The sequence below is a fragment of the Oncorhynchus gorbuscha genome, linkage group LG23, assembly GCF_021184085.1.
Source record: "Oncorhynchus gorbuscha isolate QuinsamMale2020 ecotype Even-year linkage group LG23, OgorEven_v1.0, whole genome shotgun sequence".
NCBI lineage: Eukaryota > Metazoa > Chordata > Actinopteri > Salmoniformes > Salmonidae > Oncorhynchus > Oncorhynchus gorbuscha.
In genome coordinates, this window is record NC_060195.1 from 14778884 (window position 1) to 14806354 (window position 27471).

Consider the following 27471-nt stretch of genomic DNA (forward strand, 5'->3'; position numbering starts at 1 on the left):
GGGTACGAGACTCAGCACCTACGATCCAAATGAGAGCCAGACGGAGCTGAGACCCGGTAACTTTGGTTATTTGAATTATCAAATGAAAAATTGTTGTCCCCATTTAATTTTCCACAGCCAAAACCACGAGTAAACAACAGCAAAATCAGACAACTCCATAGTAGAATAGTTGACCTGTTAAATTGTTCAACCTGTCGCATTCTATGAGAGAAAAGAATATTGCTCTTGAGGCGCATTCAAATTCCAAGAGAAAGGGAGAGAAATATGCATGCTCAGTCATTGTACGACATTCTTAATGCAGTCCAGAGGAAAATACATATTTGAAATAATTTGATGGCCACTATTAAAAGTGGAGGATAACTGAGCTTTCTAGAGTTAACAGGCTATACTTAATTCTCAAATCCAAGAAATGAGTAGGCCTAAACTGCACCATTTTAGAAGTGTTTAGAAGAGTGTACAGCAGTGGTGTACAGCAGTGGTGTTTAGAAGAGGTGTTTAGCAGTGGTGTTTAGAAGAGTGTACAGCAGTGGTGTTTAGAAGAGGTGTTTAGCAGTGGTGTTTAGAAGAGTGTACAGCAGTGGTGTTTAGCAGTGGTGTTTAGAAGAGTGTACAGCAGTGGTGTTTAGAAGAGTGTACAGCAGTGGTGTTTAGAAGAGGTGTTTAGCAGTGGTGTTTAGCAGTGGTGTTTAGCAGTGGTGTTTAGCAGTGTTGTTTAGCAGTGTTGTTTAGCAGTGGTGTTTAGCAGTGGTGTTTAGCAGTGGTGTTTAGAAGAGTGTACAGCAGTGGTGTTTAGCAGTGGTGTTTAGCAGTGGTGTTTAGCAGTGGTGTTTAGCAGTGGTGTTTAGCAGTGGTGTTTAGAAGAGTGTACAGCAGTGGTGTTTAGCAGTGGTGTTTAGCAGTGGTGTTTAGCAGTGGTGTTTATAGCAGTGGTGTTTAGCAGTGGTGTTTAGCAGTGGTGTTTAGCAGTGGTGTTTAGCAGTGGTGTTTAGAAGAGTGTACAGCAGTGGTGTTTAGCAGTGGTGTTTAGCAGTGGTGTTTAGCAGTGGTGTTTAGAAGAGTGTACAGCAGTGGTGTATAGCAGTGGTGTTTAGCAGTGGTGTTTAGCAGTGGTGTTTAGCAGTGTTGTTTAGCAGTGTTGTTTAGCAGTGGTGTTTAGCAGTGGTGTTTAGCAGTGTTGTTTAGCAGTGTTGTTTAGCAGTGGTGTTTAGCAGTGGTGTTTAGCAGTGGTGTTTAGAAGAGTGTACAGCAGTGGTGTTTAGCAGTGGTGTTTAGCAGTGGTGTTTAGCAGTGGTGTTTAGCAGTGGTGTTTAGAAGAGTGTACAGCAGTGGTGTTTAGCAGTGGTGTTTAGCAGTGGTGTTTAGCAGTGGTGTTTATAGCAGTGTTGTTTAGCAGTGGTGTTTAGCAGTGGTGTTTAGCAGTGGTGTTTAGCAGTGGTGTTTAGAAGAGTGTACAGCAGTGGTGTTTAGCAGTGGTGTTTAGCAGTGGTGTTTAGCAGTGGTGTTTATAGCAGTGGTGTTTAGAAGAGTGTACAGCAGTGGTGTTTAGCAGTGGTGTTTAGCAGTGGTGTTTATAGCAGTGGTGTTTAGAAGAGTGTACAGCAGTGGTGTTTAGCAGTGTTGTTTAGCAGTGGTGTTTAGCAGTGGTGTTTAGCAGTGGTGTTTAGCAGTGTTGTTTAGCAGTGGTGTTTAGCAGTGGTGTTTAGCAGTGTTGTTTAGCAGTGTTGTTTAGCAGTGGTGTTTAGCAGTGTTGTTTAGCAGTGGTGTTTAGCAGTGGTGTTTAGCAGTGGTGTTTAGCAGTGTTGTTTAGCAGTGGTGTTTAGCAGTGTTGTTTAGCAGTGGTGTTTAGCAGTGTTGTTTAGCAGTGGTGTTTAGCAGTGGTGTTTAGCAGTGGTATCGTTCCATGCGAGTTAGTGCTCGCCAATGGCGTTGAATGCATAGGGAAGACTGGGGCTAAATTAAACACAGGCCAGTGCAACTAGGCCTACATTATATTCACAGTACAGGATCCTTGGTTGACTGAGTGCCAGTGGAACAGTTTTTTTTTTTTGGGGGGGGGGGGGACAATCGAGTCATCAATATGTTTCTAACTAGCAACATTATAGCCTTATGTTTACACTTTAAAGTGTGTGATCTAACCTGCCTGATCATATGGACCTATATGTTATTGTGCTCATTTCTGGAGGGGGAAATTATATTTTCATTCAGTTCGCAGTAGAATGTTGTTATGAAAAGTCACCAGAACTGGCCTTCTCGCAGTCCTTCTCCCCCACAAAAGTGTAGGTTTCTCCACCACCTGTAGTATGCTGTGAAATGTGCCTTTTGTCAGTATTATATTATTTAGGTTACTGTCTTATACCCCCTACCGCACCCCAAACTAGATGCCTAGTTAAATAAAGGTTAAATAAACTAAAAATATTAAACTAGGGACACACAATCTCCCAAATCTCAAATGAACCACAGTGTTCATTTGTGTGGTTTTCTTACCTTGTCTACGTAGTTAGCTGCCTCCAGCAGTTTCGTCTTCGTCCTATTTAAGTCACCGCCGTGCTTCTGAAACTACACACACACACACACACACACACACACACACACACACACACACACACACACACACACACACACACACACACACACACACACACACACACACACACACACACACACACACACACACACACACACACACACACACACAATTCACCCGGAAGAGTAAGGACAGCAGGATGACCTCAACCAATCAGACATGTTAGATAGCAATAAAGGATATTAGAACAGACCCTGTTAGGTCTCATTAGAACAGACCCTGTTAGGTCTCAATAGAACAGACCCTGTTAGGTCTCAATAGAACAGACCCTGTTAGGTCTCATTAGAACAGACCCTGTTAGGTCTCATTAGAACAGACCCTGTTAGGTCTCAATAGAACAGACCCTGTTAGGTCTCATTAGAACAGACCCTGTTAGGTCTCATTAGAACAGACCCTGTTAGGTCTCAATAGAACAGACCTTGTTAGGTCTCAATAGAACAGACCCTGTTAGGTCTCATTAGAACAGACCCTGTTAGGTCTCATTAGAACAGACCCTATTAGGTCTCAATAGAACAGACCTTGTTAGGTCTCAATAGAACAGACCCTGTCAGGTCTCATTAGAACAGACCCTGTCAGGTCTCATTAGAACAGACCCTGTTAGGTCTCATTAGAACAGACCCTGTTAGGTCTCATTAGAACAGATCCTGTTAGGTCTCATTAGAACAGACCCTGTTAGGTCTCATTAGAACAGACCTGTTAGGTCTCATTAGAACAGACCTGTTAGGTCTCATTAGAGCAGACCCTGTCAGGTCTCATTAGAACAGACCCTGTTAGGTCTCATTAGAACCGACCCTGTTAGCTCTCATTAGAACAGACCCTGTCAGGTCTCATTAGAACAGACCCTGTTAGCTCTCATTAGAACAGACCCTGTTAGGTCTCAATAGAACAGACCCTGTTAGCTCTCATTAGAACAGACCCTGTTAGGTCTCATTAGAACAGACCCTGTCAGGTCTCAATAGAACAGACCCTGTCAGGTCTCATTAGAACAGACCCTGTTAGCTCTCATTAGAACAGACCCTGTCAGGTCTCATTAGAACAGACCCTGTTAGGTCTCATTAGAACAAACCCTGATAGCTCTCATTAGAACAGACCCTGTTAGGTCTCATTAGAACAGACCCTGTTAGCTCTCATTAGAACAGACCCTGTCAGGTCTCATTAGAACAGACCCTGTTAGGTCTCATTAGAACAAACCCTGTTAGCTCTCATTAGAACAGACCCTGTTAGGTCTCATTAGAACAGACCCTGTTAGGTCTCAATAGAACAGACCCTGTTAGGTCTCAATAGAACAGACCCTGTCAGGTCTCATTAGAACAGACCCTGTTAGGTCTCAATAGAACAGACCCTGTCAGGTCTCATTAGAACAGACCCTATTAGGTCTCAATAGAACAGACCCTGTCAGGTCTCATTAGAACAGACCCTGTTAGGTCTCATTAGAACAGACCCTATTAGGTCTCAATAGAACAGACCCTGTTAGGTCTCAATAGAACAGACCCTGTCAGGTCTCAATAGAACAGACCCTGTTAGGTCTCATTAGAACAGACCCTGTTAGGTCTCAATAGGGGGAAGTGGGGAGGATGTGGATGAGATGTGACGATAGAGAGATGAAGGGATGGGGAGGATGTGGATGAGATGTGACGATAGAGAGATGAAGGGATGGGGAGGATGTGGATGAGATGTGACGATAGAGAGATGAAGGGATGGGGAGGATGTGGATGAGATGTGACGATAGAGAGATGAAGGGATGGGGAGGATGTGGATGAGATGTGACGATAGAGAGATGAAGGGATGGGGAGGATGTGGATGAGATGTGACGATAGAGAGATGAAGGGATGGGGGGATGTAACAGAGGGATGGAATGTCTCTAGTTCAGTCTTTCCTTGGATTATGAGTCACAGGTCAGAAGAGGAGATGGAGGTCATGCATCCTTTCTACCCTCTCAACTGACTAACTGGAATAAATGGCCATGTAAAAATGACCAAGGTGCCTGGCCTCTTACCTCAGCATGGTCGGCTACCAGCAGCAACTCTACATACTTCATACTCTGGCCCACGTCTCTACGCTCCTGGAGAAAATCAGGACATATTAGAAAACTTTACAGCCAACTATTACAGTGCATTATTACTTGCATTATTACTTGTATGAGCGTGCAACACACACATATACCCCCCCCCCCCCATAATGGTTAATTATCAACTCACAGTATGTTTTGCCTCTATTTTTCATCAGTCTTAAGATGCCTAACATGTCTTGGATATTTCATTGATACAAAGCAGCCCTCTATTCACTGGAGAATATAGTGGTTGTTCTCATATCAGATACCAGTCTAATCATCCCTCCACTCACCCTTCCGCCCCGCGCCATCATCATTCCCCGGATGAGGTCACCCAGACCCTCCCCCTGGCCCTGGTTGCTATGGTGATGCCCGCATGTTCCGTTAGGCAGACGAAGGTTCTTGGCTCGGAACACAGCGTGAGGAGGCTGTGTATCCATGGTGACAGCGGGCAGGGGTTCTATCAGGTAGCTGACGCTGGTGTTCACCGTAATAAATCCCCTAGGGAAACAGAGATCTGAATCACAACAGTTCCAGGCTAGAAAACAAACTAAAACTATTATAGCTGGGGAAAACATATTGGTTTTTCAGTCTCTAGTTTAAGAGAGAATCCATCAAATAACTATTGAGAGAAGTTAGATATGGCAGAATGTAAAACTAGAAACAGCTGGGATTTACATGTCAGGTCTGAGACAACTAAATCCTGGCTGAACTGTATGTTGAACTGTGTACATAAATCCTGTTACCGGATGGGTATTGGATCTGGGAGACACCCAGCACATAGCACCCTTCTCCAGATGCTCTCTACAGCCCTGTGTGTGTGTGTGTGTGTGTGTGTGTGTGTGTGTGTGTGTGTGTGTGTGTGTGTGTGTGTGTGTGTGTGTGTGTGTGCGTGTGTGTGCGTGCGTGCGTGCGTGCGTGCGTGCGTGCGTGCGTGCGTGCGTGCGTGCATGCGTGCGTGAGTGCTCTGGGCTCTATACTGAGTTCTGTCTAGGGGACATAGCAGGGAGATGTATTCATTAATTCCTTTACTGCAGATGTGGGGCTGTGTGTATATTTGTGTGTGTATTTGTGTGTGTGTATTTGTGTGTCTGTGTGGGTGTATTTGTGTGTGTATGTGTGTGTGTGTGTGTATTTGTGTGTCTGTGTGTGTGTATTTGTGTGTGTATTTGTGTGTGTGTATTTGTGTGTCTGTGTGGGTGTATTTGTGTGTGTATGTGTGTGTGTGTGTGTATTTGTGTGTCTGTGTGTGTGTATTTGTGTGTGTATTTGTGTGTGTGTATTTGTGTGTGTGTGTGTGTGTGTGTGTGTGTGTGTGTGTGTGTGTGTGTGTGTGTGTGTGTGTGTGTGTGTGTGTGTGTGTGTGTGTGTGTGTGTGTGTGTGTGTGTGTGTGTGTGTGTGTGTGTGTGTGTGTGTGTGTGTGTGTGTGTGTGTGTGTGTGTGTGTGTGTGTGTCTGTGTGAGAGCACTCCTCCTCCTGCAGATGTTCTGTCAATGTATGTGTCTGTTATTCTCCTATAACAGCCTCCTCTGTGAACCCAGAAAGGAAACAACAGCACGGCTGGATCCCAACCTCTAAACTCCATCCCTGATGCTGCTGGAGCTTCAATAACTTAACATGGAACCCAAATGACCTAGAAACACACTGGCCTGCATATCTCAACAGTCAGTGCATGGCCAACAAATAAACCATCTTTTGACCTTCTCTCCTATTGTGTTGGTTTGAGAATGACCGTGTGACAAATATACGTCTGAATTATCATTCAAATAAAATGTATTAATATTTAGGAGGCATGTCTTATTCAATGCCGTTAGTGATCACCATTTTCACCAGAAATGTTACCTGTGGTAACTCTTACCTGAGACCTGAGCAGGTGCTGAGTGCTGCACTTGACCCCTTCACACCACGGACGTCACCATGGTAGAAACAGTGGCCCTGCAACACGAGAGGAGAGTTAAACAAACTCACATCATGCAATGTTCTTTTTCCGATGATGTCACCTAAGATTTAAGAGCTTGGTTAGTCTGTCTCTGATTCAGCCAACTCTTTTGCCATTTGACATCCACAAATCAGAAATAGGCTGGTTACATGGTTACCCCCCTATTGTGAGATGCTTTAGAACAACCCATTGAACTCACAGTGATGGGTGGATTGGAGGTCTGGCGGGTACCACTGGGACTGTACCATATCTCCTGATATCCGGGGGCCAATAACTGCCTGGAACATATGGAACGGGAGAGAGAGAGAGAACATTACCCCACTGAAAACAGTGCTGGTGAATAGAATACACTGTCATCATAAAACAAAGGGGAGCAGGATGCTTCAGTCAGAGAGAACAGAGAGAGGGAAAGGGAATGAGAACATGACAGGAGCGTGATAGAGTGAGTGAGCGAGGAAGAGAGAGAATGCGAGTGAGCGATGAAAAGTGAGAAAAGAAGAGAAAGAGAGAGAAGTACTGTGTTCCTCTCCAGGGACACAGCTCATGAAACATTAATTGTGACATTCTGAGTTACAAAGGGAAAGCATTACAGAGAAATTCACAGAGAGATACAGATACAGAGAGATACATTTACATTTAGATACACAGAGAGATACAGATACAGAGAGATACACAAAGAGATACACAGAGAGATACACAGAGAGATACACAGAGAGATACAGATACAGAGAGATACAGATACAGAGAGATACACAAAGAGATACACAGAGAGATACACAGAGAGATACAGATACAGAGAGATACACAGAGAGATACACAGAGAGATACAGATACAAAGAGATACACAGAGAGATACAGATACAGAGAGATACAGACACAGAGAGATACACAGAGAGATACACAGAGAGTTACAGATATAGAGAGATACACAAAGATATAAAAAATCAAATCAAATTTTATTTGTCACATACACATGGTTAGCAGATGTTAATGCGAGTGTAGCGAAATGCTTGTGCTTCTAGTTCCGACAATGCAGTGATAACCAACAAGTAATCTAACTAACAATTCCAAAACTACTGTCTTATACACAGTGTAAGGGGATAAGGAACATGTACATAAGGATATATGAATGAGTGATGGTACAGAGCAGCATACAGTAGATGGTATCGAGTACAGTATATACATATGAGATGAGTATGTAGACAAAGTAAACAAAGTGGCATAGTTAAAGTGGCTAGTGATACATGTGTTACATAAGGATGCAGTCGATGTTGTAGAGTACAGTATATACATATGTATATGAGATGAATAATGTAGGGTAAGTAACATTATATAAGGTAGCATTGTTTAAAGTGGCTAGTGATATATTTACATCATTTCCCATCAATTCCCATTATTAAAATGGCTGGAGTTGGGTCAGTGTCAATGACAGTGTGTTGGCAGCAGCCACTCAATGTTAGTGGTGGCTATTTAACAGTCTGATGGCCTTGAGATAGAAGCTGTTTTTCAGTCTCTCGGTCCCAGCTTTGATGCACCTGTACTGACCTCGCCTTCTGGATGATAGCGGGGTGAACAGGCAGTGGTTCGGGTGGTTGATGTCCTTGATGATCTTTATGGCCTTCCTGTAACAACGGGTGGTGTAGGTGTCCTGGAGGGCAGGTAGTTTGCCCCCGGTGATGCGTTGTGCAGTCCTCACTACCCTCTGGAGAGCCTTACGGTTGAGGGCGGAGCAGTTGCCGTACCAGGCGGTGATACAGCCCGCCAGGATGCTCTCGATTGTGCATCTGTAGAAGTTTGTGAGTGCTTTTGGTGACAAGCCGAATTTCTTCAGCCTCCTGAGGTTGAATAGGCGCTGCTGCGCCTTCTTCACGACGCTGTCAGTGTGAGTGGACCAATTCAGTTTGTCTGTGATGTGTATGCCGAGGAACTTAAAACTAGCTACCCTCTCCACTACTGTTCCATCGATGTGGATAGGGGGTGTTCCCTCTGCTGTTTCCTGAAGTCCACAATCATCTCCTTAGTTTTGTTGACGTTGAGTGTGAGGTTATTTTCCTGACACCACACTCCAAGGGCCCTCACCTCCTCCCTGTAGGCCGTCTCGTCGTTGTTGGTAATCAAGCCTACCACTGTTGTGTCGTCCGCAAACTTGATGATTGAGTTGGAGGCGTGCGTGGCCACGCAGTCGTGGGTGAACAGGGAGTACAGGAGAGGGCTCAGAACGCACCCTTGTGGGGCCCCGTGTTGAGGATCAGCGGGGAGGAGATGTTGTTGCCTACCCTCACCACCTGGGGGCGGCCCGTCAGGAAGTCCAGTACCCAGTTGCACAGGGCGGGGTCGAGACCCAGGGTCTCGAGCTTGATGACGAGCTTGGAGGGTACTATGGTGTTGAATGCCGAGCTGTAGTCGATGAACAGCATTCTCACATAGGTATTCCTCTTGTCCAGGTGGGTTAGGGCAGTGTGCAGTGTGGTTGAGATTGCATCGTCTGTGGACCTATTTGGGCGGTAAGCAAATTGGAGTGGGTCTAGGGTGTCAGGTAGGGTGGAGGTGATATGGTCCTTGACTAGTCTCTCAAAGCACTTCATGATGACGGAAGTGAGTGCTACGGGGCGGTAGTCGTTTAGCTCAGTTACCTTAGCTTTCTTGGGAACAGGAACAATGGTGGCCCTCTTGAAGCATGTGGGAACAGCAGACTGGTATAGGGATTGATTGAATATGTCCGTAAACACACCGGCCAGCTGGTCTGCGCATGCTCGGAGGGCGCGGCTGGGGATGCCGTCTGGGCCTGCAGCCTTGCGAGGGTTAACACGTTTAAATGTCTTAATCACCTCGGCTGCAGTGAAGGAGAGACTGCATGTTTCCGTTGCAGGCCGTGTCAGTGGCACTGTATTGTCCTCAAAGCGGGCAAAAAAGTTATTTAGTCTGCCTGGGAGCAAGACATCCTGGTCCGTGACTGGGCTGGATTTCATCTTGTAGTCCGTGATTGACTGTAGACCCTGCCACATGCCTCTTGTGTCTGAGCCATTGAATTGAGATTCCACTTTGTCTCTGTACTGACGCTTAGCTTGTTTGATAGCCTTACGGAGGGAATAGCTGCACTGTTTGTATTCAGTCATGTTGCCAGACACCTTGCCCTGATTAAAAGCAGTGGTTCGCGCTTTCAGTTTCACGCGAATGCTGCCATCAATCCACGGTTTCTGGTTAGGGAATGTTTTTATCGTTGCTATGGGAACGACATCTTCGACGCACGTTCTAATGAACTCGCACACCGAATCAGCGTATTCGTCAATATTCCCATCTGACGCAATACGAAACATGTCCCAGTCCACGTGATGGAAGCAGTCTTGGAGTGTAGAGTCAGCTTGGTCTGACCAGCGTTGGACAGACCTCAGCGTGGGAGCCTCTTGTTTTAATTTCTGCCTGTAGGCAGGGATCAGCAAAATGGAGTCGTGGTCAGCTTTTCCGAAAGGGGGGCGGGGCAGGGCCTTATATGCGTCGCGGAAGTTAGAGTAACAGTGATCCAAGGTTTTACCACCCCTGGTTGCGCAATCGATATGCTGATAAAATTTAGGGAGTCTTGTTTTCAGATTGGCTTTGTTAAAATCCCCAGCTACAATGAATGCAGCCTCCGGATAAATGTTTTCCAGTTTGCAAAGAGTTAAATAAAGTTCGTTCAGAGCCATCGATGTGTCTGCTTGGGGGGGGATACATACGGCTGTGATTATAATCGAAGAGAATTCTCTTGGAAGATAATGCGGTCTACATTTGATTGTGAGGAATTCTAAATCAGGTGAACAGAAGGATTTGAGTTCCTGTATGTTTCCTTCATCACACCATGTCCCGTTAGTCATGAGGCATACGCCCCCTCCACTCTTCTTACCAGAGAGATGTTTGTTTCTGTCGGCGCGATGCGTGGAGAAACCCGTTGGCTGTACCGCCCTGGATAGCGTTTTCCTAGTAAGCCATGTCTCCGTAAAGCAGAGAACGTTGCAGTCTCTGATATCCCTCTGGAATGCCACCCTTGCTCGGATTTCATCAACCTTGTTGTCGAGAGACTGGACATTGGCAAGAAGAATACTGGGAAGTGGTGCGCGATGTGCCCTTTTTCGGAGTCTGACCAGAACACCGCCGCGTTTCCCTCTTTTTCGGAGTCGTTTCCTTGGGTCGCTGCATGCGATCCATTCCGTTGTCCTGTTTGTAAGGCAGAACACAGGATCCGCGTCGCGGAAAACATATTCTTGGTCGTACTGATGGTGAGTTGACGCTGATCTTATATACAGATACAGAGAGATACACAGAGAGATACACAGAGAGATACAGATACAAAGAGATACACAGAGAGATACACAAAGAGATACAGATACAGAGATATACAGATACAGAGAGATACACAGAGAGATACAGATACAGAGATATACAGATACAGAGAGATACACAGAGAGATACACAAAGATATACAGATACAGAGAGATACACAGAGAGATACACAGAGAGATACACAGAGAGATACACAAAGAGATATAGATACAGAGAGACACACAGAGAGATACAGATACAGAGAGACACACAGAGAGATACACAAAGAGATACACAGAGAGATACACAGAGAGATACAGATACAGAGAGACACACAGAGAGATACACAAAGAGATACACAGAGAGATACACAGAGAGATACACAGAGAGATACAGATACAGAGAGACACACAGAGAGATACAGATACAGAGAGATACACAGAGAGATACAGATACAGAGAGATACACAGAGAGATACAGATACAGAGAGATACACAAAGATATACAGATAGAGAGAGATACAAAATATAACGTAAATATAACCCATATTTATGCTTATTTATTTTCCCTTTTGTACTTTAACCATTTGTGCATCATTTGTGCATCATTACAACACTGTATATATACATAATATGACATTTTATAATTTATTTCACTTTTGTATATTATCTTCTTCACTTGCTTTAGCAATGTTAACATATGTTTCCCATGCCAATAAAGATACATAGACAGATAGAGATACAGAGAGATACAGATACAGAGAGATGTAGAGAGACAGAGCGATACACAGAGAGACAGATATACAGAGAGATACACAGAGAGAGACAGAGAGAGATATACACAGAGAGACAGATATATAGAGAGATACACAGAGACAGACAGAGATAGATATAAACAGATACAGAGAGACACACAGAGAGATACAGATACAGAGAGATGTAGAGAGACAGAGCGATACACAGAGAGACAGATATACAGAGCGATACACAGAGAGACAGATATAGGGAGAGATACACAGAGAGAGACAGAGATAGATATACACAGAGAGACAGATATATAGAGAGATACACAGAGAGAGACAGAGATAGATATAAACAGAGAGACAGATATAGATATAAACAGAGAGACAGATATAGGGAGAGATACACAGAGAGAGACAGAGAGAGATATACACAGAGAGACAGATATAGGTTGAGATACACAGAGAGAGACAGATATAGGGAGAGATACACAGAGAGAGACAGTGATAGATATACACAGAGAGATACAGATATAGAGAGATACACAGAGAGATACCGATACAGAGAGATACACAAAGAGATACAGATATAGGGAGAGATACACACAGAGAGACAGATATAGGGAGAGATACACAGAGAGAGACAGAGATAGATATACACAGAGAGACATATAGGGAGAGATACACAGAGAGAGACAGAAATAAAGAGCAACCCAGACTCAACCCTATTAAAGAAACAATCCTATCTACAACATATACAATCCCAAACCTTTCTGTCCGGTCAGAAAAGCTATTTTTCCCTCCCAGACATTTGGATAATAACATATGTGACTGTTTGTTTGTTTGTCCAACGACACTATGACAGGGCTTTCAGTCAACTCTTCTGGACTTTTCTAACATCCTTACTGAATGGGTACATGCTTCATTTGGAGTGTCACACCTGGGTAAACTCATAGTTAGGAGTATGTGATAGTCTGGTCAAACACTCTATAGAGAGAGACAGAGACACAAACACTCTGCTCTATAGACAGACCAACAAACACTCTATAGAGAGAGACAGAGACACAAACACTCTATAGAGAGAGACAGAGACACAAACACTCTGCTCTATAGACAGACCAACAAACACTCTATAGAGAGAGACAGAGACACAAACACTCTATAGAGAGAGACAGAGACACAAACACTCTGCTCTATAGACAGACCAACAAACACTCTATAGAGAGAGACAGAGACACAAACACTCTATAGAGAGAGACAGAGACACAAACACTCTGCTCTATAGACAGACCAACAAACACTCTATAGAGAGAGACAGAGACACAAACACTCTATAGAGAGAGACAGAGACACAAACACTCTGCTCTATAGACAGACCAACAAACACTCTATAGAGAGAGACAGAGACACAAACACTCTGCTCTATAGACAGACCAACAAACACTCTATAGAGAGAGACAGAGACACAAACACTCTATAGAGAGAGACAGAGACACAAACACTCTGCTCTATAGACAGACCAACAAACACTCTATAGAGAGAGACAGAGACACAAACACTCTGCTCTATAGACAGACCAACAAACATTCAGGATCTTGTGCAGATGTTTATTTTTTTGCTCTGATTGGTTCCAAGTCTGTCTCAATCCACTCTTCCTGTTTTCATTCAAATACTAAACCACACTACCAGCTGTTATAGGTCTCTCTCTTTCTCTACCCCTCCCTCTCTCTCCCTCCCTCCCTCTCTCTCTCTCAGATCCATCAAACTAAGGAATGCAGTTGGACCATGCCGAACACACACACTTGGGAGACATATTTCTTCATCACTGGGTTTGGCTGAGGGCTCATACGAATAGCTAGAACAAACTCAAGATGATCTAAACCTCCATCCATCTCTCTATCCATTCATCGTTTCTATACCTCCACCTATTTCTCTAGACATCCATCTCTTCTATTCCTCCGCCCATCTCTCTGTCCATTCATCTTTTCTATACCTCTACCCATCTTGGTCAGATGGTAGTTTCTCCTGAGGGCTAGTTTCAAACACAGAGCCATCAAAATGTTTTATATTTTTATTTTACCTTTATTTAACTAAGCAAGTCAGTTAAGAACAAATTCTTATTTTTAATGACGGCCTAGGAACAGTGGGTTAACTGCCTGTTCTGGGGCAGAACGACAGATTTGAACCTTGTCAGCTTGGGGATTTGAACCTGCAAACTTTTGGTTCCTAGTCCAACGCTCTAATCACTAGGCTACCCTGCCGCCCCCCGCCTCAAATCTATATAATCAAATCTATATCATCAGATCTACATCATCAATTCGATACTCATCTTTAAAACCAAAACTATTTAGGGCAAAAGAGTTCATCTTAAAAAAGGAAATAGAGGAACTAACGGTACAGATAGATAGCAATAAAAACTAACAAAGAGGCACAGAATAAGTTAGAGGAAAACTGAAAGAAATAGAGGGACTTATTTAAGAGTGTAAGTGTAATATATTGTAAAAAATAAAGCAAACTGGATGGAATATGGGTATAAATGCACCAAATTATTGTTTTATCTTCAACATAGAAATTCTAACAAAAATAATGTATAGAAATCTGTTATCCATGATTTACAAAACTATATTTTGAAAGAGGAAGCAAAGTACTTTAATTTCAGTCTCCTCCATTTCCACTAACTGAAGTTACTTCTAGATTCAATTAAAGCCTTCAAGTCTGGGAAAACTCCAGGGCTGGATGTCATACCAGTTGAGGTATATCAAATATTTTTCAATGTACTCAAAGGTACGTTATTAACATGTTTTAACCACTCTTAAAAATGGTAGACTTGTAAACGTCTGTATTCGGATGAAGGAGGAGACCAAGGTACAGCGTGTAGGCGTTCATGATTTTTATTCAAACTGAACACAGCAACATAATAACAAAGTTGAACCAAACAAAAGTTCTGTCAGGTGCAGACACTACACAGAAAACAACTACCCACAAAACACAAACGAAAAAGGACAACTTATACCTGTATATGATCCCCAATCAGAAACAACAATAGACAGCTGCCTCTGATTGGGAACCACACCAACATAGAAATAAAGAAACTAGAATGCCCACTCTAGAAACACCCTGGCCTAACCAAGATAGAGAATAAAAGCCTCTAATAACAGCCAGGAGAATATCGCCGCCCCAAAGAAGAGCTGGAGGCAGCACGGCGGAGAGGTGCTGGTATGAGGAGGCAGCACGGCGGCGTGGATGGAAGCCCGAGAGTCACACAGGAAGTATGGCGAAGCCAGGTAGGAGACCTGCGCCAACTTCCTGTGCTTACCGGAGGGCGAGAGAGACTGGGCAGGCACCGTGTTATGCTGTGGAGTGCACGGTGTCTCCAGTGTGGGTGAATAGCCCGGTGCGGTACATATCAGCTCCGCGTATCGGCCGGCTCTACGCATCTGGTCTCCAGTGCGTCTCCTTGGGCCGGTTTACATGGCACCAGCCTTGCGCATGGTGTCCCGGTTCGCCTGCATAGTTCAGTGCGGGCTATTCCACCTCGCCGCACTGGCAGGGCGACCGGGAGCATTCAACCAGGTAAGGTTGGGCAGGCTCGGTGCTCAAGAGCTCCAGTGTGCCTGCACCGTCCGGTCTATCCAGTACCACCTCCACGCATCAGCCCTCCGGTGGCAGCTCCCTGCACTCGCCCTGAGGTGCGTGTCCTCGGCCCAGTACCACCAGTGCCGGCACCACGCACCAGGCCTACAGTGTGCCTCGTCTGTCCAGCGCTGCCAGAGTCTCCCACCTGTCCAGCGCTGCCGGAGTCTCCCGCCTGTCCAGCGCTGCCGGAGTCTCCCGCCTGTCCAGCGCTGCCGGAGTCTCCCGCATGTCCAGCGCTGCCGGAGTCTCCCGGCCTGTCCAGCGCTGCCGGAGTCTCCCGGCCTGTCCAGCGCTGCCGGAGTCTCCCTCCTGTCCAGCGCTGCCGGAGTCTCCAGTCTGCCCAGTGCCGCCTGAGCTACCCGTCTGCCCAGCGCCATCAGAGCCGCCAGTCTGCAAGGAGCCGCCAGTGCCGCCAGTCTGCAAGGTGCTGCCAGTCTGCAAGTAGCCGCCAGTGCCGCCAGGAGCCGTCAGTGCCGCCAGTCTGCCAGGAGCCGCCAGTGCCGCCAGTCAGCCAGGAGCCGCCAGTGCCGCCAGTCTGCCAGGATCCAGCAGAGCCGCCAGTCAGCCAGGATCCGCCAGAGCCGCTAGTCAGCCAGGATCCGCCAGTGCCGCCAGTCAGCCAGGATCCGCCATTCAGCCGGGATCCGCCAGAGCCGCCAGTCAGCCAGGATCCGCTAGAGCCGCCAGTCAGCCAGGATCCACCAGAGCCGCCAGTCAGCCAGGATCTGCCAGAGTCGTCAGCCAGTACGGAGCTACCCCTCTGTCCCGAGCTGCCCCTCTGTCCCGAGCTGACCCTCTGTCCCGAGCTGACCCTCTGTCCCGAACTGACCCTCTGTCCCGATCTGACCCTCAGTCCAGTGGGGTCATATTAGAAGGGTCGCCGCCTGTCCAGCGCTGCCGGAGTCTCCCGCCTGTTCAGCTTTGCCGGAGTCTGCCACCTGTCCAGCGCTGCCGGAGTCTCCCTCCTGTCCAGCGCTGCCAGAGTCTCCAGTCTGCCCAGTGCCGCCTGAGCTACCCGTCTGCCCAGCGCCATCAGAGCCGCCAGTCTGCAAGGAGCCACCAGTGCCGCCAGTCTGCAAGGTTTCGCCAGTCTGCAAGGAGCCGCCAGTGCCGCCAGTGCCATAGAAGCGGACAATGAGGCGGACTAAGGGGGTGGGGCTACCGTCACACCTGACCATAGTTTGCTTTGTATGTTTCTATGTTTTGTTTGGTCAGGGTGTGATCTGAGTGGGCATTCTATGTTGGATGTCTTGTTTGTCTGTTTCTGTGTTTGGGCCTGATATGGTTCTCAATCAGAGGCAGGTGTTAGTCATTGTCTCTCATTGTCTCTGATTGGGAGCCATATTTAGGTAGCCTGTTTTGTGTTGGGTTTTGTGGGTGGTTGTCTCCTGTGTCAGTGTTTGTACCACACAGGACTGTTTCGGGTTTTCACGTTTCTTGTTTTGTAGTTTATTCATGTATTGTTTCATTATTAAAGAACCATGAATTATAACCACGCTGCATTTTGGTCCGCCTCTCCTTCCCAGGAAGAATCCCGTTACATTATCGGATATTATTCATTCTAATCAGACAGGTTTCTTACATGGACGATAGAGTGGAGATAATATAAGACAAGTACTGGAAACAATATAACACTATGAAATATCTGGGAAACTGGGTCTGGTATTCATAGCTGACTTTGAAAAGGCCTTTGATAAAGTAGAAAAAGAGAAACTCTTATACAATGGGTTTAAACTATGTATAGTAACCCCAGGTGCAAAATAGTCAATAATGGCTACTTCTCGGAAAGTATTCAATTGTCAATAGGAGTAAAACAAGGCTGTCCACTATCGCCATATATATTTTATTATGGCCATTGAAATGTAAACTATTAAAATTGGATCCAAAAATAACTTCAAGAGGCTACAAAATTCAGGTCTTAAAAACAAAGGTGTTATTGTACACTGACGATTTATGTTTTCTTTTAAATTATTTTTGGTTCCCTGCACAGCCTCATAGAGGATCTATATACTTTTTCTAACCTCTCTAGATTAAAACTGAATTATGATAAGTGCCCCCTATATTACGTATTGGATCACTGAAAAATGCTACTTTTACATTACCGTGTAGTTTACCAATAAAATGGTCTGACGGTGAAGTGGACAAACTCAGTATTCATATCACAAAAGATATAATGAATTTTAATAGAAAGTTAGCCAAATTAGATAAGATTTTGCAACCATGGAAAGGACAACACTTGTCTATTTGTGGAAATATCACCCTGATTAATTCTTTAGTCAAATCCCAGTTCACTTATCTATGGGATCGGTGTCCCTAAACCGGGACGGTTGTTGCTAACTTGCACTAATGTGACTAGAATGACGCTGTAAACAACGGCGAACTTTCCGGGACATAGACATGTCGTATATAGGCAGAACGCTTACATGTTTGCTAATCTAACAGCAGTGTCCAGTCTACAGTGAAAAATACCATGCTGTTGTTTGAGGAAAGTGCACAACAACAAAACACTTGTATCACGGCAACTGGTTCTGATACATTCACCTCTAAAGGTAAATAATGTACTTACATTCAGTAATGCTGCTCTGATTTGTCATCCTGAGGGTCCCAGAGACAAAATATAGCATAGTTTTGTTTGATAAAATAAATGTTATACTGAAATGTAGGAACTGGGTTCTACAGTTTGACCCCCTGCTGTCTCTGTATATTCCACTTTATTTAGAACGGCAAGCCAGACAAAATGAAACGGGTCTATTTATATAATGAATATGAATTAGAATTATTATTGAACACGGAGTGAGCCATTCATACTAATGGCCATTCATACTAATGGCCATTCATACTAATGGCCATTCATACTAATGGCTCACCCCGTGTTCAGAAATTGCAATTTCCCTTAATTCACGTGACAAACTCTCACCTTCGGTTATTTGAATTTGAAATAATCTCCAAAATAACGCAATTTTTAAAACAAGCAATAGAAAGCTGGTTGAAATGTCAGTTTAATCCAACAGAAAAGACAGAACTAATATAACAAATATTATGGTTAAACTCAAATATAATAATTGATTAAAAAAATATTTATTTTTATTTTTATAATCTTTGTAAATTATATTATAAATCGGACTAGGGGAGTTATGTTGCACATGCAGTTAACACAAATCTATGGAAATGTTTTCTCTATCCAAAATTACAACTAACTAACTGCAGCATTACTGAAAAAATGGAGGAGGCAAGTGGAAACTGAAGAAGGTAAGGAAGTTGTCTGTCGGCCCTGCATTAAAGACCAAAATTGGCAAAAGTGATAAATTAAAAAGTATACCAGTTTCATTTAAGGACTAAAAATGTACAGCTGCACTATACAGGTTGCAAATATAGTTGGGAAGAGATTTTCAACGTACCGATTCCATGGCACATGGTTTATGAACTGATACACAAAACGACGCCGGATTCAAAACATAGAGCTTTTCAATTTAAATTATTATACAAAATTCTTGCAAGCAATAGAATGATGGCAGTTTTTGGTCGCAGGTTCAGGAATGGCTGAAAAAATTTAACATTTCTTGGAGTTAACTCTGCAAATAGCACTGCTGGGTGATTTGATAAGTCATAGTCAATAGATCAATAATATAATAATACTCTTAGCAAAGGTGTTAATCTTTCATTTTACAATCCGTAGAAACTGTGAGAATAGGAAGGTTCGGAACTTTTGTGAAAAATCACAGCACAGTTGAAAAATATATGGCAAATAGAAAACTGTATGGTCTTCAGAGATAGATGGGAGGGGTTGAGGGGAGCTAAAGGCTGGGACTGGATGGTCTTCAGAGATAGATGGGAGGGGTTGAGGGGAGCTGAAGGCTGGGACTGGATGGTCTTCAGAGATAGATGGGAGGGGTTGAGGGGAGCTGAAGGCTGGGACTGGATGGTCTTCAGAGATAGATGGGAGGGGTTGAGGGGAGCTGAAGGCTGAGACTGGATGGTCTTCAGAGATAGATGGGAGGGGTTGAGGGGAGCTGAAGGCTGGGACTGGGTGGTCTTCAGAGATATATGGGAGGGGTTGAGGGGAGCTAAAGGCTGGGACTGGATGTTCTTCAGAGATAGATGGGAGGGGTTGAGGAGAGCTGAAGGCTGGGACTGGATGGTGTTCAGAGATAGATGGGAGGGGTTGAGGGGAGCTGAAGGCTGGGACTGGATGGTGTTCAGAGATATATGGGAGGGGTTGAGGGGAGCTGAAGGCTGGGACTGGATGGTGTTCAGAGATAGATGGGAGGGGTTGAGGGGAGCTGAAGGCTGGGACTGGATGGTGTTCAGAGATATATGGGAGGGGTTGAGGGGAGCTGAAAGCTGGGACTGGATGGTGTTCAGAGATAGATGGGAGGGGTTGAGGGGAGCTGAAGGCTGGGACTGGATGGTGTTCAGAGATAGATGGGAGGGGATGAAGGGAGCTGAAGATTGGGACTAAAAAAACAAAAGATAACTAATGTAAAATATACTGTCTGTGAAATGTATGTATGTATGAACTGGAAGATGAAGTAGAAGCCTAAGTAGTGTTGTACATTAGTTTACGCCAATTAGGGGAGGGGTGGAAGGGTGAGGGGAAAATAATAAAATATATTTAAATAATTATGCAGAACCAGTCAAAAGTTTGGACACACCTTCTCATTCTAGGGTTTTTCCTTATTTTGACTATTTTCTACACTGAAGAATAACAGTGAAGACATCAAAACTATGAAAAAACATATGTGGAATCATGTAAATTAAAATGTAAATGATATCCCATTAACCATTCAATTTCTTAGAGGGGGAGTGTACTAAAAGAGAAAACAGGAGGAGTGGGGAAGAGGGGGGAGGAGGATGAGTGAGCATTTTTTGTCTCTCTCCTTTGGAATTCTGGGGCAGAGTAGAGAGAGGGGGGAGACAAGACCTGTTCCATCCCCAACAAACAACCACTCTGATGGTTATCAAGATACAACCTCTCTCCCTCCCTCCAGCACAGGCCACACACAGCCCCCAGCAGCACAACAGGTAACACATTAATACTCATTAGGGTTCACTGTATCTGGATGACATCCCACTGCACTGGGCAAAGGTAGACTGTGCTGCTATGACATTTATGTAGAGTCTGCAACCTTTCTCGCTCTCTCCCCCGTATCTCTCATGTAATCTTTTCCCTCCTCCTCTTCCTCCTCCCCCTTCTCTTCCTCCTCCTCCTCCTCCTCTCACCTCTGCTTTGAGAGCCGTCTCTCTCTCTCCTCTCTCTCATTTTCTCTCATTCTCGCTTTCTCGTTTGCCTCTCTCCATCTTTCTCCCACTTTTAATTATTTCTCTCTTGCTCTCTAATTCTCTTCTCCCTCTCTCTCCTCTCTCTCTCTTCTCTCCCTCTCTCTAGAGCTAAATGGAGGGGGGGCCAGGGGATGACGCAACTAGAGGCTACTCAGAAATGAATGATGAAGGGGCTTTCAATGGCAGAGCCGGGAGGATGTGTGTGTGTGTGTGTGTGTGTGTGTGTGTGTGTGTGTGTGTGTGTGTGTGTGTGTGTGTGTGTGTGTGTGTGTGTGTGTGTGTGTGTGTGTGTGTGTGTGTGTGTGTGTGTGTGTGTGTGTGTGTGTGTGTGTGTGTGTGTGTGTGTGTGTGTGTGTGTGTGTGTGTGTGTGTGTGTGTGTGGGTGTCAGACTGTCTTAGCCGGGGGTCAAGCTAAAGTCACACTAGCACATAGATCTGTAGCGGTGAAAGACTAAACATCAACTGAAAGAAAGAAAGAAAGACAAGCAAACGTACCAAAGTCACAGAGAGAAGAGATGTCTCTGTTATATAGCAAACGTACCAAAGTCACAGAGAGAAGAGATGTCTCTGTTATATAGCAAACGTACCAAAGTCACAGAGAGAAGAGATGCCTCTGTTATATAGCAAACGTACCAAAGTCACAGAGTGAAGAGATGTCTCTGTTATATATCAAACGTACCAAAGTCACAGAGAGAAGAGACGTCTCTGTCTGGTGTCTGTCTGTCTGGTGTCTGTCTGGTGTCTGTCTGGTATGGTGTCTATCTGGTGTCTGTCTCGTCTGGTGTCTGTTTGGTATGGCGTCTATCTGGTGTCTGTCTGGTCTGGTTTCTGTCTGTCTGGTTTCTGTCTCTGTGTGTGGTCATCATTCTCTACATCCTGACTGTACAGTGGGGGACTTGTGATGACCTGAAGCTTAAACAACTTTACTGGGAAAAGGGTGAGAGGAGAGGTGAGAAGAGGGGTGGAGAGGGAGGAGTGGAGATGAGAGGGGAGGAGAGGGAGGAGAGGGGGGAGAGGGGATGAGAGGGGATGATGGAGGAGTGGGGTGGAGAGGATAGGAGTGGAAAGGAGTGGACAGAGGAGAGTGGTGGACAGAGAAGAGTGGTGGACAGAGGAGAGTGGTGGACAGAGTAGAGGGGTGGACAGAGGAGAGGAAAGGAATGGACAGAGAGCAGTGGAGGGAGGAGAGGGGTGGACAGAGGAGAGGGTTGGACAGAGGAGAAGGGTGGACAGAGGAGAGGGTTGGACAAAGGAGAGGGCTGGACAGAGGAGAGGGGTGGACAGAGGAGAGGGGTGGACAGAGGAAATGGGTGGACATAGGAAAGGAGAGGGGTGGACAGAGGAGAGGGGTGGACAGAGGAGAGGGGTGGACAGAGGAGAGGGGTGGACATAGGAGAGGGGTGGACAGAGGAGAGGGGTGGACAGAGGAGAGGGGTGGACATAGGAGAGGGGTGGACAGAGGAAAGGAGAGGGCTGGACAGAGGAGAGGGGTGGACAGAGGAGAGGGGTGGACAGAGGAGAGGGGTGGACAGAGGAGAGGGTTGGACAGAGGAGAGGGGTGGACAGAGGAGAGGGGTGTACAGAGGAAAGGAGAGGGCTGGACAGAGGAGAGGGGTGGACAGAGGAGAGGGGTGGACAGAGGAAATGGGTGGACATAGGAAAGGAGAGGGGTGGACAGAGGATAGGGGTGGACAGAGGAGAGGGTTGGACAGAGGAAATGGGTGGACAGAGGAGAGGTCTGGACAGAGGAGAGGGGTGGACAGAGGAGAGGTCTGGACAGAGGAGAGGGGTGGACAGAGGAGAGGGTTGGACAGAGGAGAGGGTTGGACAGAGGAAATGGGTGGACATGGGAAAGGAGAGGGGTGGACAGAGGAGAGGGTTGGACAGAGGAGAGGGTTGGACAGAGGAAATGGGTGGACATAGGAAAGGAGAGGGGTGGACAGAGGAGAGGGTTGGACAGAGGAGAGGGTTGGACAGAGGAGAGGGTTGGACAGAGGAGAGGGTTGGACAGAGGAGAGGGTTGGACAGAGGAAATGGGTGGACATAGGAAAGGAGAGGGGTGGACAGAGGAGTTCTATTGTCAAGGCAGAGGGTTAATGTACTGTAAGAATGGAGTAGGGAAGGAGGCGAACAGGACAATAAACAGATTTGAAAACCACATAACCCTCCCCCCGCGACCAACCAAATGTCTCCTCTCATTTCTTAACTCCCCCTGTCTTTCCTGACCTCTACCCTTCTCTTGTCCTTCCATGTCTCTCTTTCTCCCTCTCCATCTTTCCATTTCTCTCTCTCTGCTTCTCTCTCTGTCTCTCTCTGAGTCAGCAGCACAGCCCCGCCTGACTCTTAACCAAATCACCGTCCCCCTCTGGCCCCAACACAGCCTTTCATTAGACTAAAAGCCCTGCAACACTCTCACACACACACTCACACACACACAAACACACACACACACGCAAATTCACAGCAGGTTTATTATTAAGTGATTCAAAGACAAGAGAAAAGGAGAGTGAAATAGAGAAGGAGAGAGGGAGGAGACATAAGGTGATAGAGAGGGGAAGAGAGAGAGAAGGAGAGAAGGAGGAGACATAAGGTGATAGAGATAGGAAGAGAGAGATAAGGAGAGGGAGGAGACATAAGGTGATAGAGATGGGAAGAGAGAGAGAATGAGAGTGGGAGGGGAAGAGAGAGAGAATGAGAGAGGGAGGAGACATAAGGTGATAGAGAGAGAATGAGAGAGAGAATGAGAGCGGGAGGGGAAGAGAGAGAGAAGGACAGCCGGACAACAGGAAAGGAGATGACAGGAAATAATGATCAAGGTAGAAAGAAGGAGAGAAAACTTAATCTCCTTTATTCCCTAAACCTGATGATAAACATCCATTGACTGGAGGCTGGTGAGACTAGGACTGGAGCAGGGGATTAAGGCTGGTGAGGTATAGGACTGGAGCAGGGGATAGGGCTGGTGAGGTATAGGACTGGAGCAGGGGATAGGGCTGGTGAGGTATAGGACTGGAGCAGGGGATAGGGCTGGTGAGGTATAGGACTGGAGCAGGGGATTAAGGCTGGTGAGGTATAGGACTGGAGCAGGGGATAGGGCTGGTGAGGTATAGGACTGGAGCAGGGGATAGGGCTGGTGAGGTATAGGACTGGAGCAGGGGATAGGGCTGGTGAGGTATAGGACTGGAGCAGGGGATAGGGCTGGTGAGGTATAGGACTGGAGCAGGGGATAGGGCTGGTGAGGTATAGGACTGGAGCAGGGGATTAAGGCTGGTGAGGTATAGGACTGGAGCAGGGGATAGGGCTGGTGAGGTATAGGACTGGAGCAGGGGATAGGGCTGGTGAGGTATAGGACTGGAGCAGGGGATTAAGGCTGGTGAGGTATAGGACTGGAGCAGGGGATTAAGGCTGGTGAGGTGTAGGACTGGAGCAGGGGATAGGGCTGGTGAGGTATAGGACTGGAGCAGGGGATAGGGCTGGTGAGGTTTAGGACTGGAGCAGGGGATTAAGGTTGGTGAGGTCTAGGACTGGAGCAGGGGATTAAGGCTGGTGAGGTTTAGGACTGGAGCAGGGGATTAAGGCTGGTGAGGTATAGGACTGGAGCAGGGGATTAAGGCTGGTGAGGTATAGGACTGGAGCAGGGGATAAGGCTGGTGAGGTATAGGACTGGAGCAGGGGATTAAGGCTGGTGAGGTATAGGACTGGAGCAGGGGATTAAGGCTGGTGAGGTTTAGGACTGGAGCAGGGGATTAAGGCTGGTGAGGTTTAGGACTGGAGCAGGGGATTAAGGCTGGTGAGGAATAGGACTGGAGCAGGGGATTAAGGCTGGTGAGGTATAGGACTGGAGCAGGGGATTAAGGCTGGTGAGGTATAGGACTGGGGCAGGGGATAAGGCTGGTGAGGTATAGGACTGGAGCAGGGGATAAGGCTGGTGAGGTATAGGACTGGAGCAGGGGATTAAGGCTGGTGAGGTATAGGACTGGAGCAGGGGATTAAGGCTGGTGAGGTCTAGGACTGGAGCAGAGGATAAGGCTGGTGAGGTATAGGACGGGAGCAGGGGATTAAGGCTGGTGAGGTATAGGACTGGAGCAGGGGATAAGGCTGGTGAGGTATAGGACTGGAGCAGGGGATTAAGGCTGGTGAGGTATAGGACTGGAGCAGGGGATTAAGGCTGGTGAGGTCTAGGACTTGAGCAGGGGATAAGGCTGGTGAGGTCTAGGACTGGCGCAGGGGATAAGGCTGGTGCGGTATAGGACTTGAGCAGGGGGATGAGGCTGGAGTACAGTAGAGGACTGTTGGAGAGGAGAGTTCAAGAACAAGGAAAGAGAGAGCTGATGCAAAGAGGACTGGTGTACAGGACTGGGGTAGAGGACTGTAGTAGAGGCGAGTTCAAGGAAAGAGAGAGCTGAGGCAAGGAGGACTGGTGTACAGGACTGGGGTAGAGGACTGTAGTAGAGGCGAGTTCAAGGAAAGAGAGAGCTGAGGCAAGGAGGACTGGTGTAGAGGGCTGGGCAGTGTACTGGGGTAAAGAGGACTGGGGTAGAGGACTGGTGTAAAGGACTGGGTTAAAGAGGACTGGGTTAAAGAGGACTGGAGTAGAGAGGACTGGGGTAGAAGACTGGGGTAAAGAGGACTGGGGTAAAAAGGACTGGGGTAAAGAGATCTTTGGGTAGAGGACTGCTGTAGAGGGCTGGGGTAGAGGGGTAGAGGACTGGGGTAGGGGTTGACGTAGGGGTACAAGAGCGGGTTGGGACTGGGGCTTGGGCTGGGAGAAGGCTTTCTTTTCTAGGGTCCTCTGAGGATGTTGAGCAGTCAGATTACTACAGGTTCCTCTGAGGATGTTGAGCAGTCAGATTACTAAAGGTTCCTCTGAGGATGGTGAGCAGTCAGATTACTACAGGTTCCTCTGAGGATGTTGAGCAGTCAGATTACTAAAGGTTCCTCTGAGGATGTTGAGCAGTCAGATTACTACAGCTTCCTCTGAGGATGTTGAGCAGTCAGATGACTACAGGTTCCTCTGATGATGTTGAGCAGTCAGATGACTACAGGTTCCTCTGAGGATGTTGAGCAGTCAGATTACTAAAGGTTCCTCTGAGGATGTTGAGCAGTCAGATTACTACAGGTTCCTCTGAGGATGTTGAGCAGTCAGATTACTAAAGGTTCCTCTGAGGATGTTGAGCAGTCAGATTACTACAGGTTCCTCTGAGGATGTTGAGCAGTCAGATGACTACAGGTTCCTCTGAGGATGTTGAGCAGTCAGATTACTAAAGCACAACCCCGGTAAAATAGTACCTCTCTTATCTCATTTCAAAGAATGTCTGCTAATGACTGACACACACACACACACACACACACACACACACACACACACACACACACACACACACACACACACACACACACACACACACACACACACACACACACACACACACACACACACACACACACACACACACACACACACACACAGATGTTAATCACTCCCCCAGCTGTAATGTGACCACCTGCTGAGGCCTTCTCCCTGAGGGGAGAGTCAGGCAGACACAGTGGAGTCACACTCTTTCTCTCTCTCTCTGTGTGTGTGTGTGTGTGTGTGTGTGTGTGTGTGTGTGTGTGTGTGTGTGTGTGTGTGTGTGTGTGTGTGTGTGTGTGTGTGTGTGTGTGTGTGTGTGTGTGTGTGTGTGTGTGTGTGTGTGTGTGTGTGTGTGTGTGTGTCACCGGTCACCACCATAACTTTATTCAACAGGTTTAATCCTACTCTCCACCCCTCATTTTTAACTGATGTTGTCCACTGTCAGAACGGGTTGTCTTTCCATTATGTTTGTTAATAGAAATACATTCCATGCGTGACATTCCTACCCTGAAGGTGGAAGTCTGCTGTTCCCTGGAAGTTAATGTAATCCCTCCCTCTGTATTGTGGCCATAGGGACTCAGTCATTGTGTTGTTAGCCAGATGATCTGAGAGACTGTGACACGGGTCAATGTGTCGTTAGCCATTACAGCGTCAATGTTGACAGAAAAACATCCTTCCTCTAAGTCATTTTCTTTTCCTCTCATCACCAGTATTCATCTGTCCATCACTACTTTCAACAGATGGAGAAGATAGTCACTTCCTGTTTCCCCTCAGGTGACATCCCTCTACCCCCTCTCCTTCCATCCCTATGTAAAACATATGTTCACTATGACATCTGTCGTACTAAACTCAAACATATGGGATAGCCTGAAGGATGAGGTCTGAGACTCCCTTTCTCTCTCTGTGTGTGTGTGTGTGTGGTATAGTACAGTATAGTACAGTATAGTACATCATGTTATGGTATAGTACATCATGTTATGGTATAGTACATCATGTTATGGTATAGTACAGTATGTTATGGTATAGTACAGTATAGTACATCATGTTATGGTATAGTACATCATGTTATGGTATAGTACATCATGTTATGGTATAGTACATCATGTTATGGTATAGTACAGTATGTTATGGTATAGTACATCATGTTATGGTATAGTACATCATGTTATGGTATAGTACATCATGTTATGGTATAGTACATCATGTTATGGTATAGTACAGTATGTTATGGTATAGTACAGTATAGTACATCATGTTATGGTATAGTACAGTATAGTACATCATGTTATGGTATAGTACATCATGTTATGGTATAGTACATCATGTTATGGTATAGTACATATGTTATGGTATAGTACATCATGTTATGGTATAGTACAGTATGTTATGGTATAGTACAGTATAGTACATCATGTTATGGTATAGTACAGTATTGTATGGTATAGTACATCATGTTATGGTATAGTACATCATGTTATGCTATAGTACATCATGTTATGGTATAGTACAGTATGTTATGGTATAGTACATCATGTTATGGTATAGTACAGTATGTTATGGTATAGTACAGTATGTTATGGTATAGTACATCATGTT

At 45.9% G+C, this 27471-nt stretch overlaps 1 protein-coding gene across 1 annotated transcript in view; it reads right to left on the reverse strand.

Annotated features, from left to right (window-relative positions):
• LOC124011617 (disintegrin and metalloproteinase domain-containing protein 19-like) overlaps positions 1–27471 on the reverse strand; it is a gene marked incomplete at its 3' end in the record, with an annotated part of 44870 nt that overhangs the window by 9287 nt on the left and 8112 nt on the right. Inside the window, exons 4-8 of the mRNA XM_046325069.1 lie at positions 6774–6852; positions 6494–6570; positions 4928–5135; positions 4581–4646; positions 2485–2556 (exon numbers count right to left, since the gene is read on the reverse strand). Of these exons, the coding sequence (XP_046181025.1) occupies positions 2485–2556; positions 4581–4646; positions 4928–5135; positions 6494–6570; positions 6774–6852 (502 nt within the window). The remainder of the gene's footprint in view (positions 1–2484; positions 2557–4580; positions 4647–4927; positions 5136–6493; positions 6571–6773; positions 6853–27471) is intronic.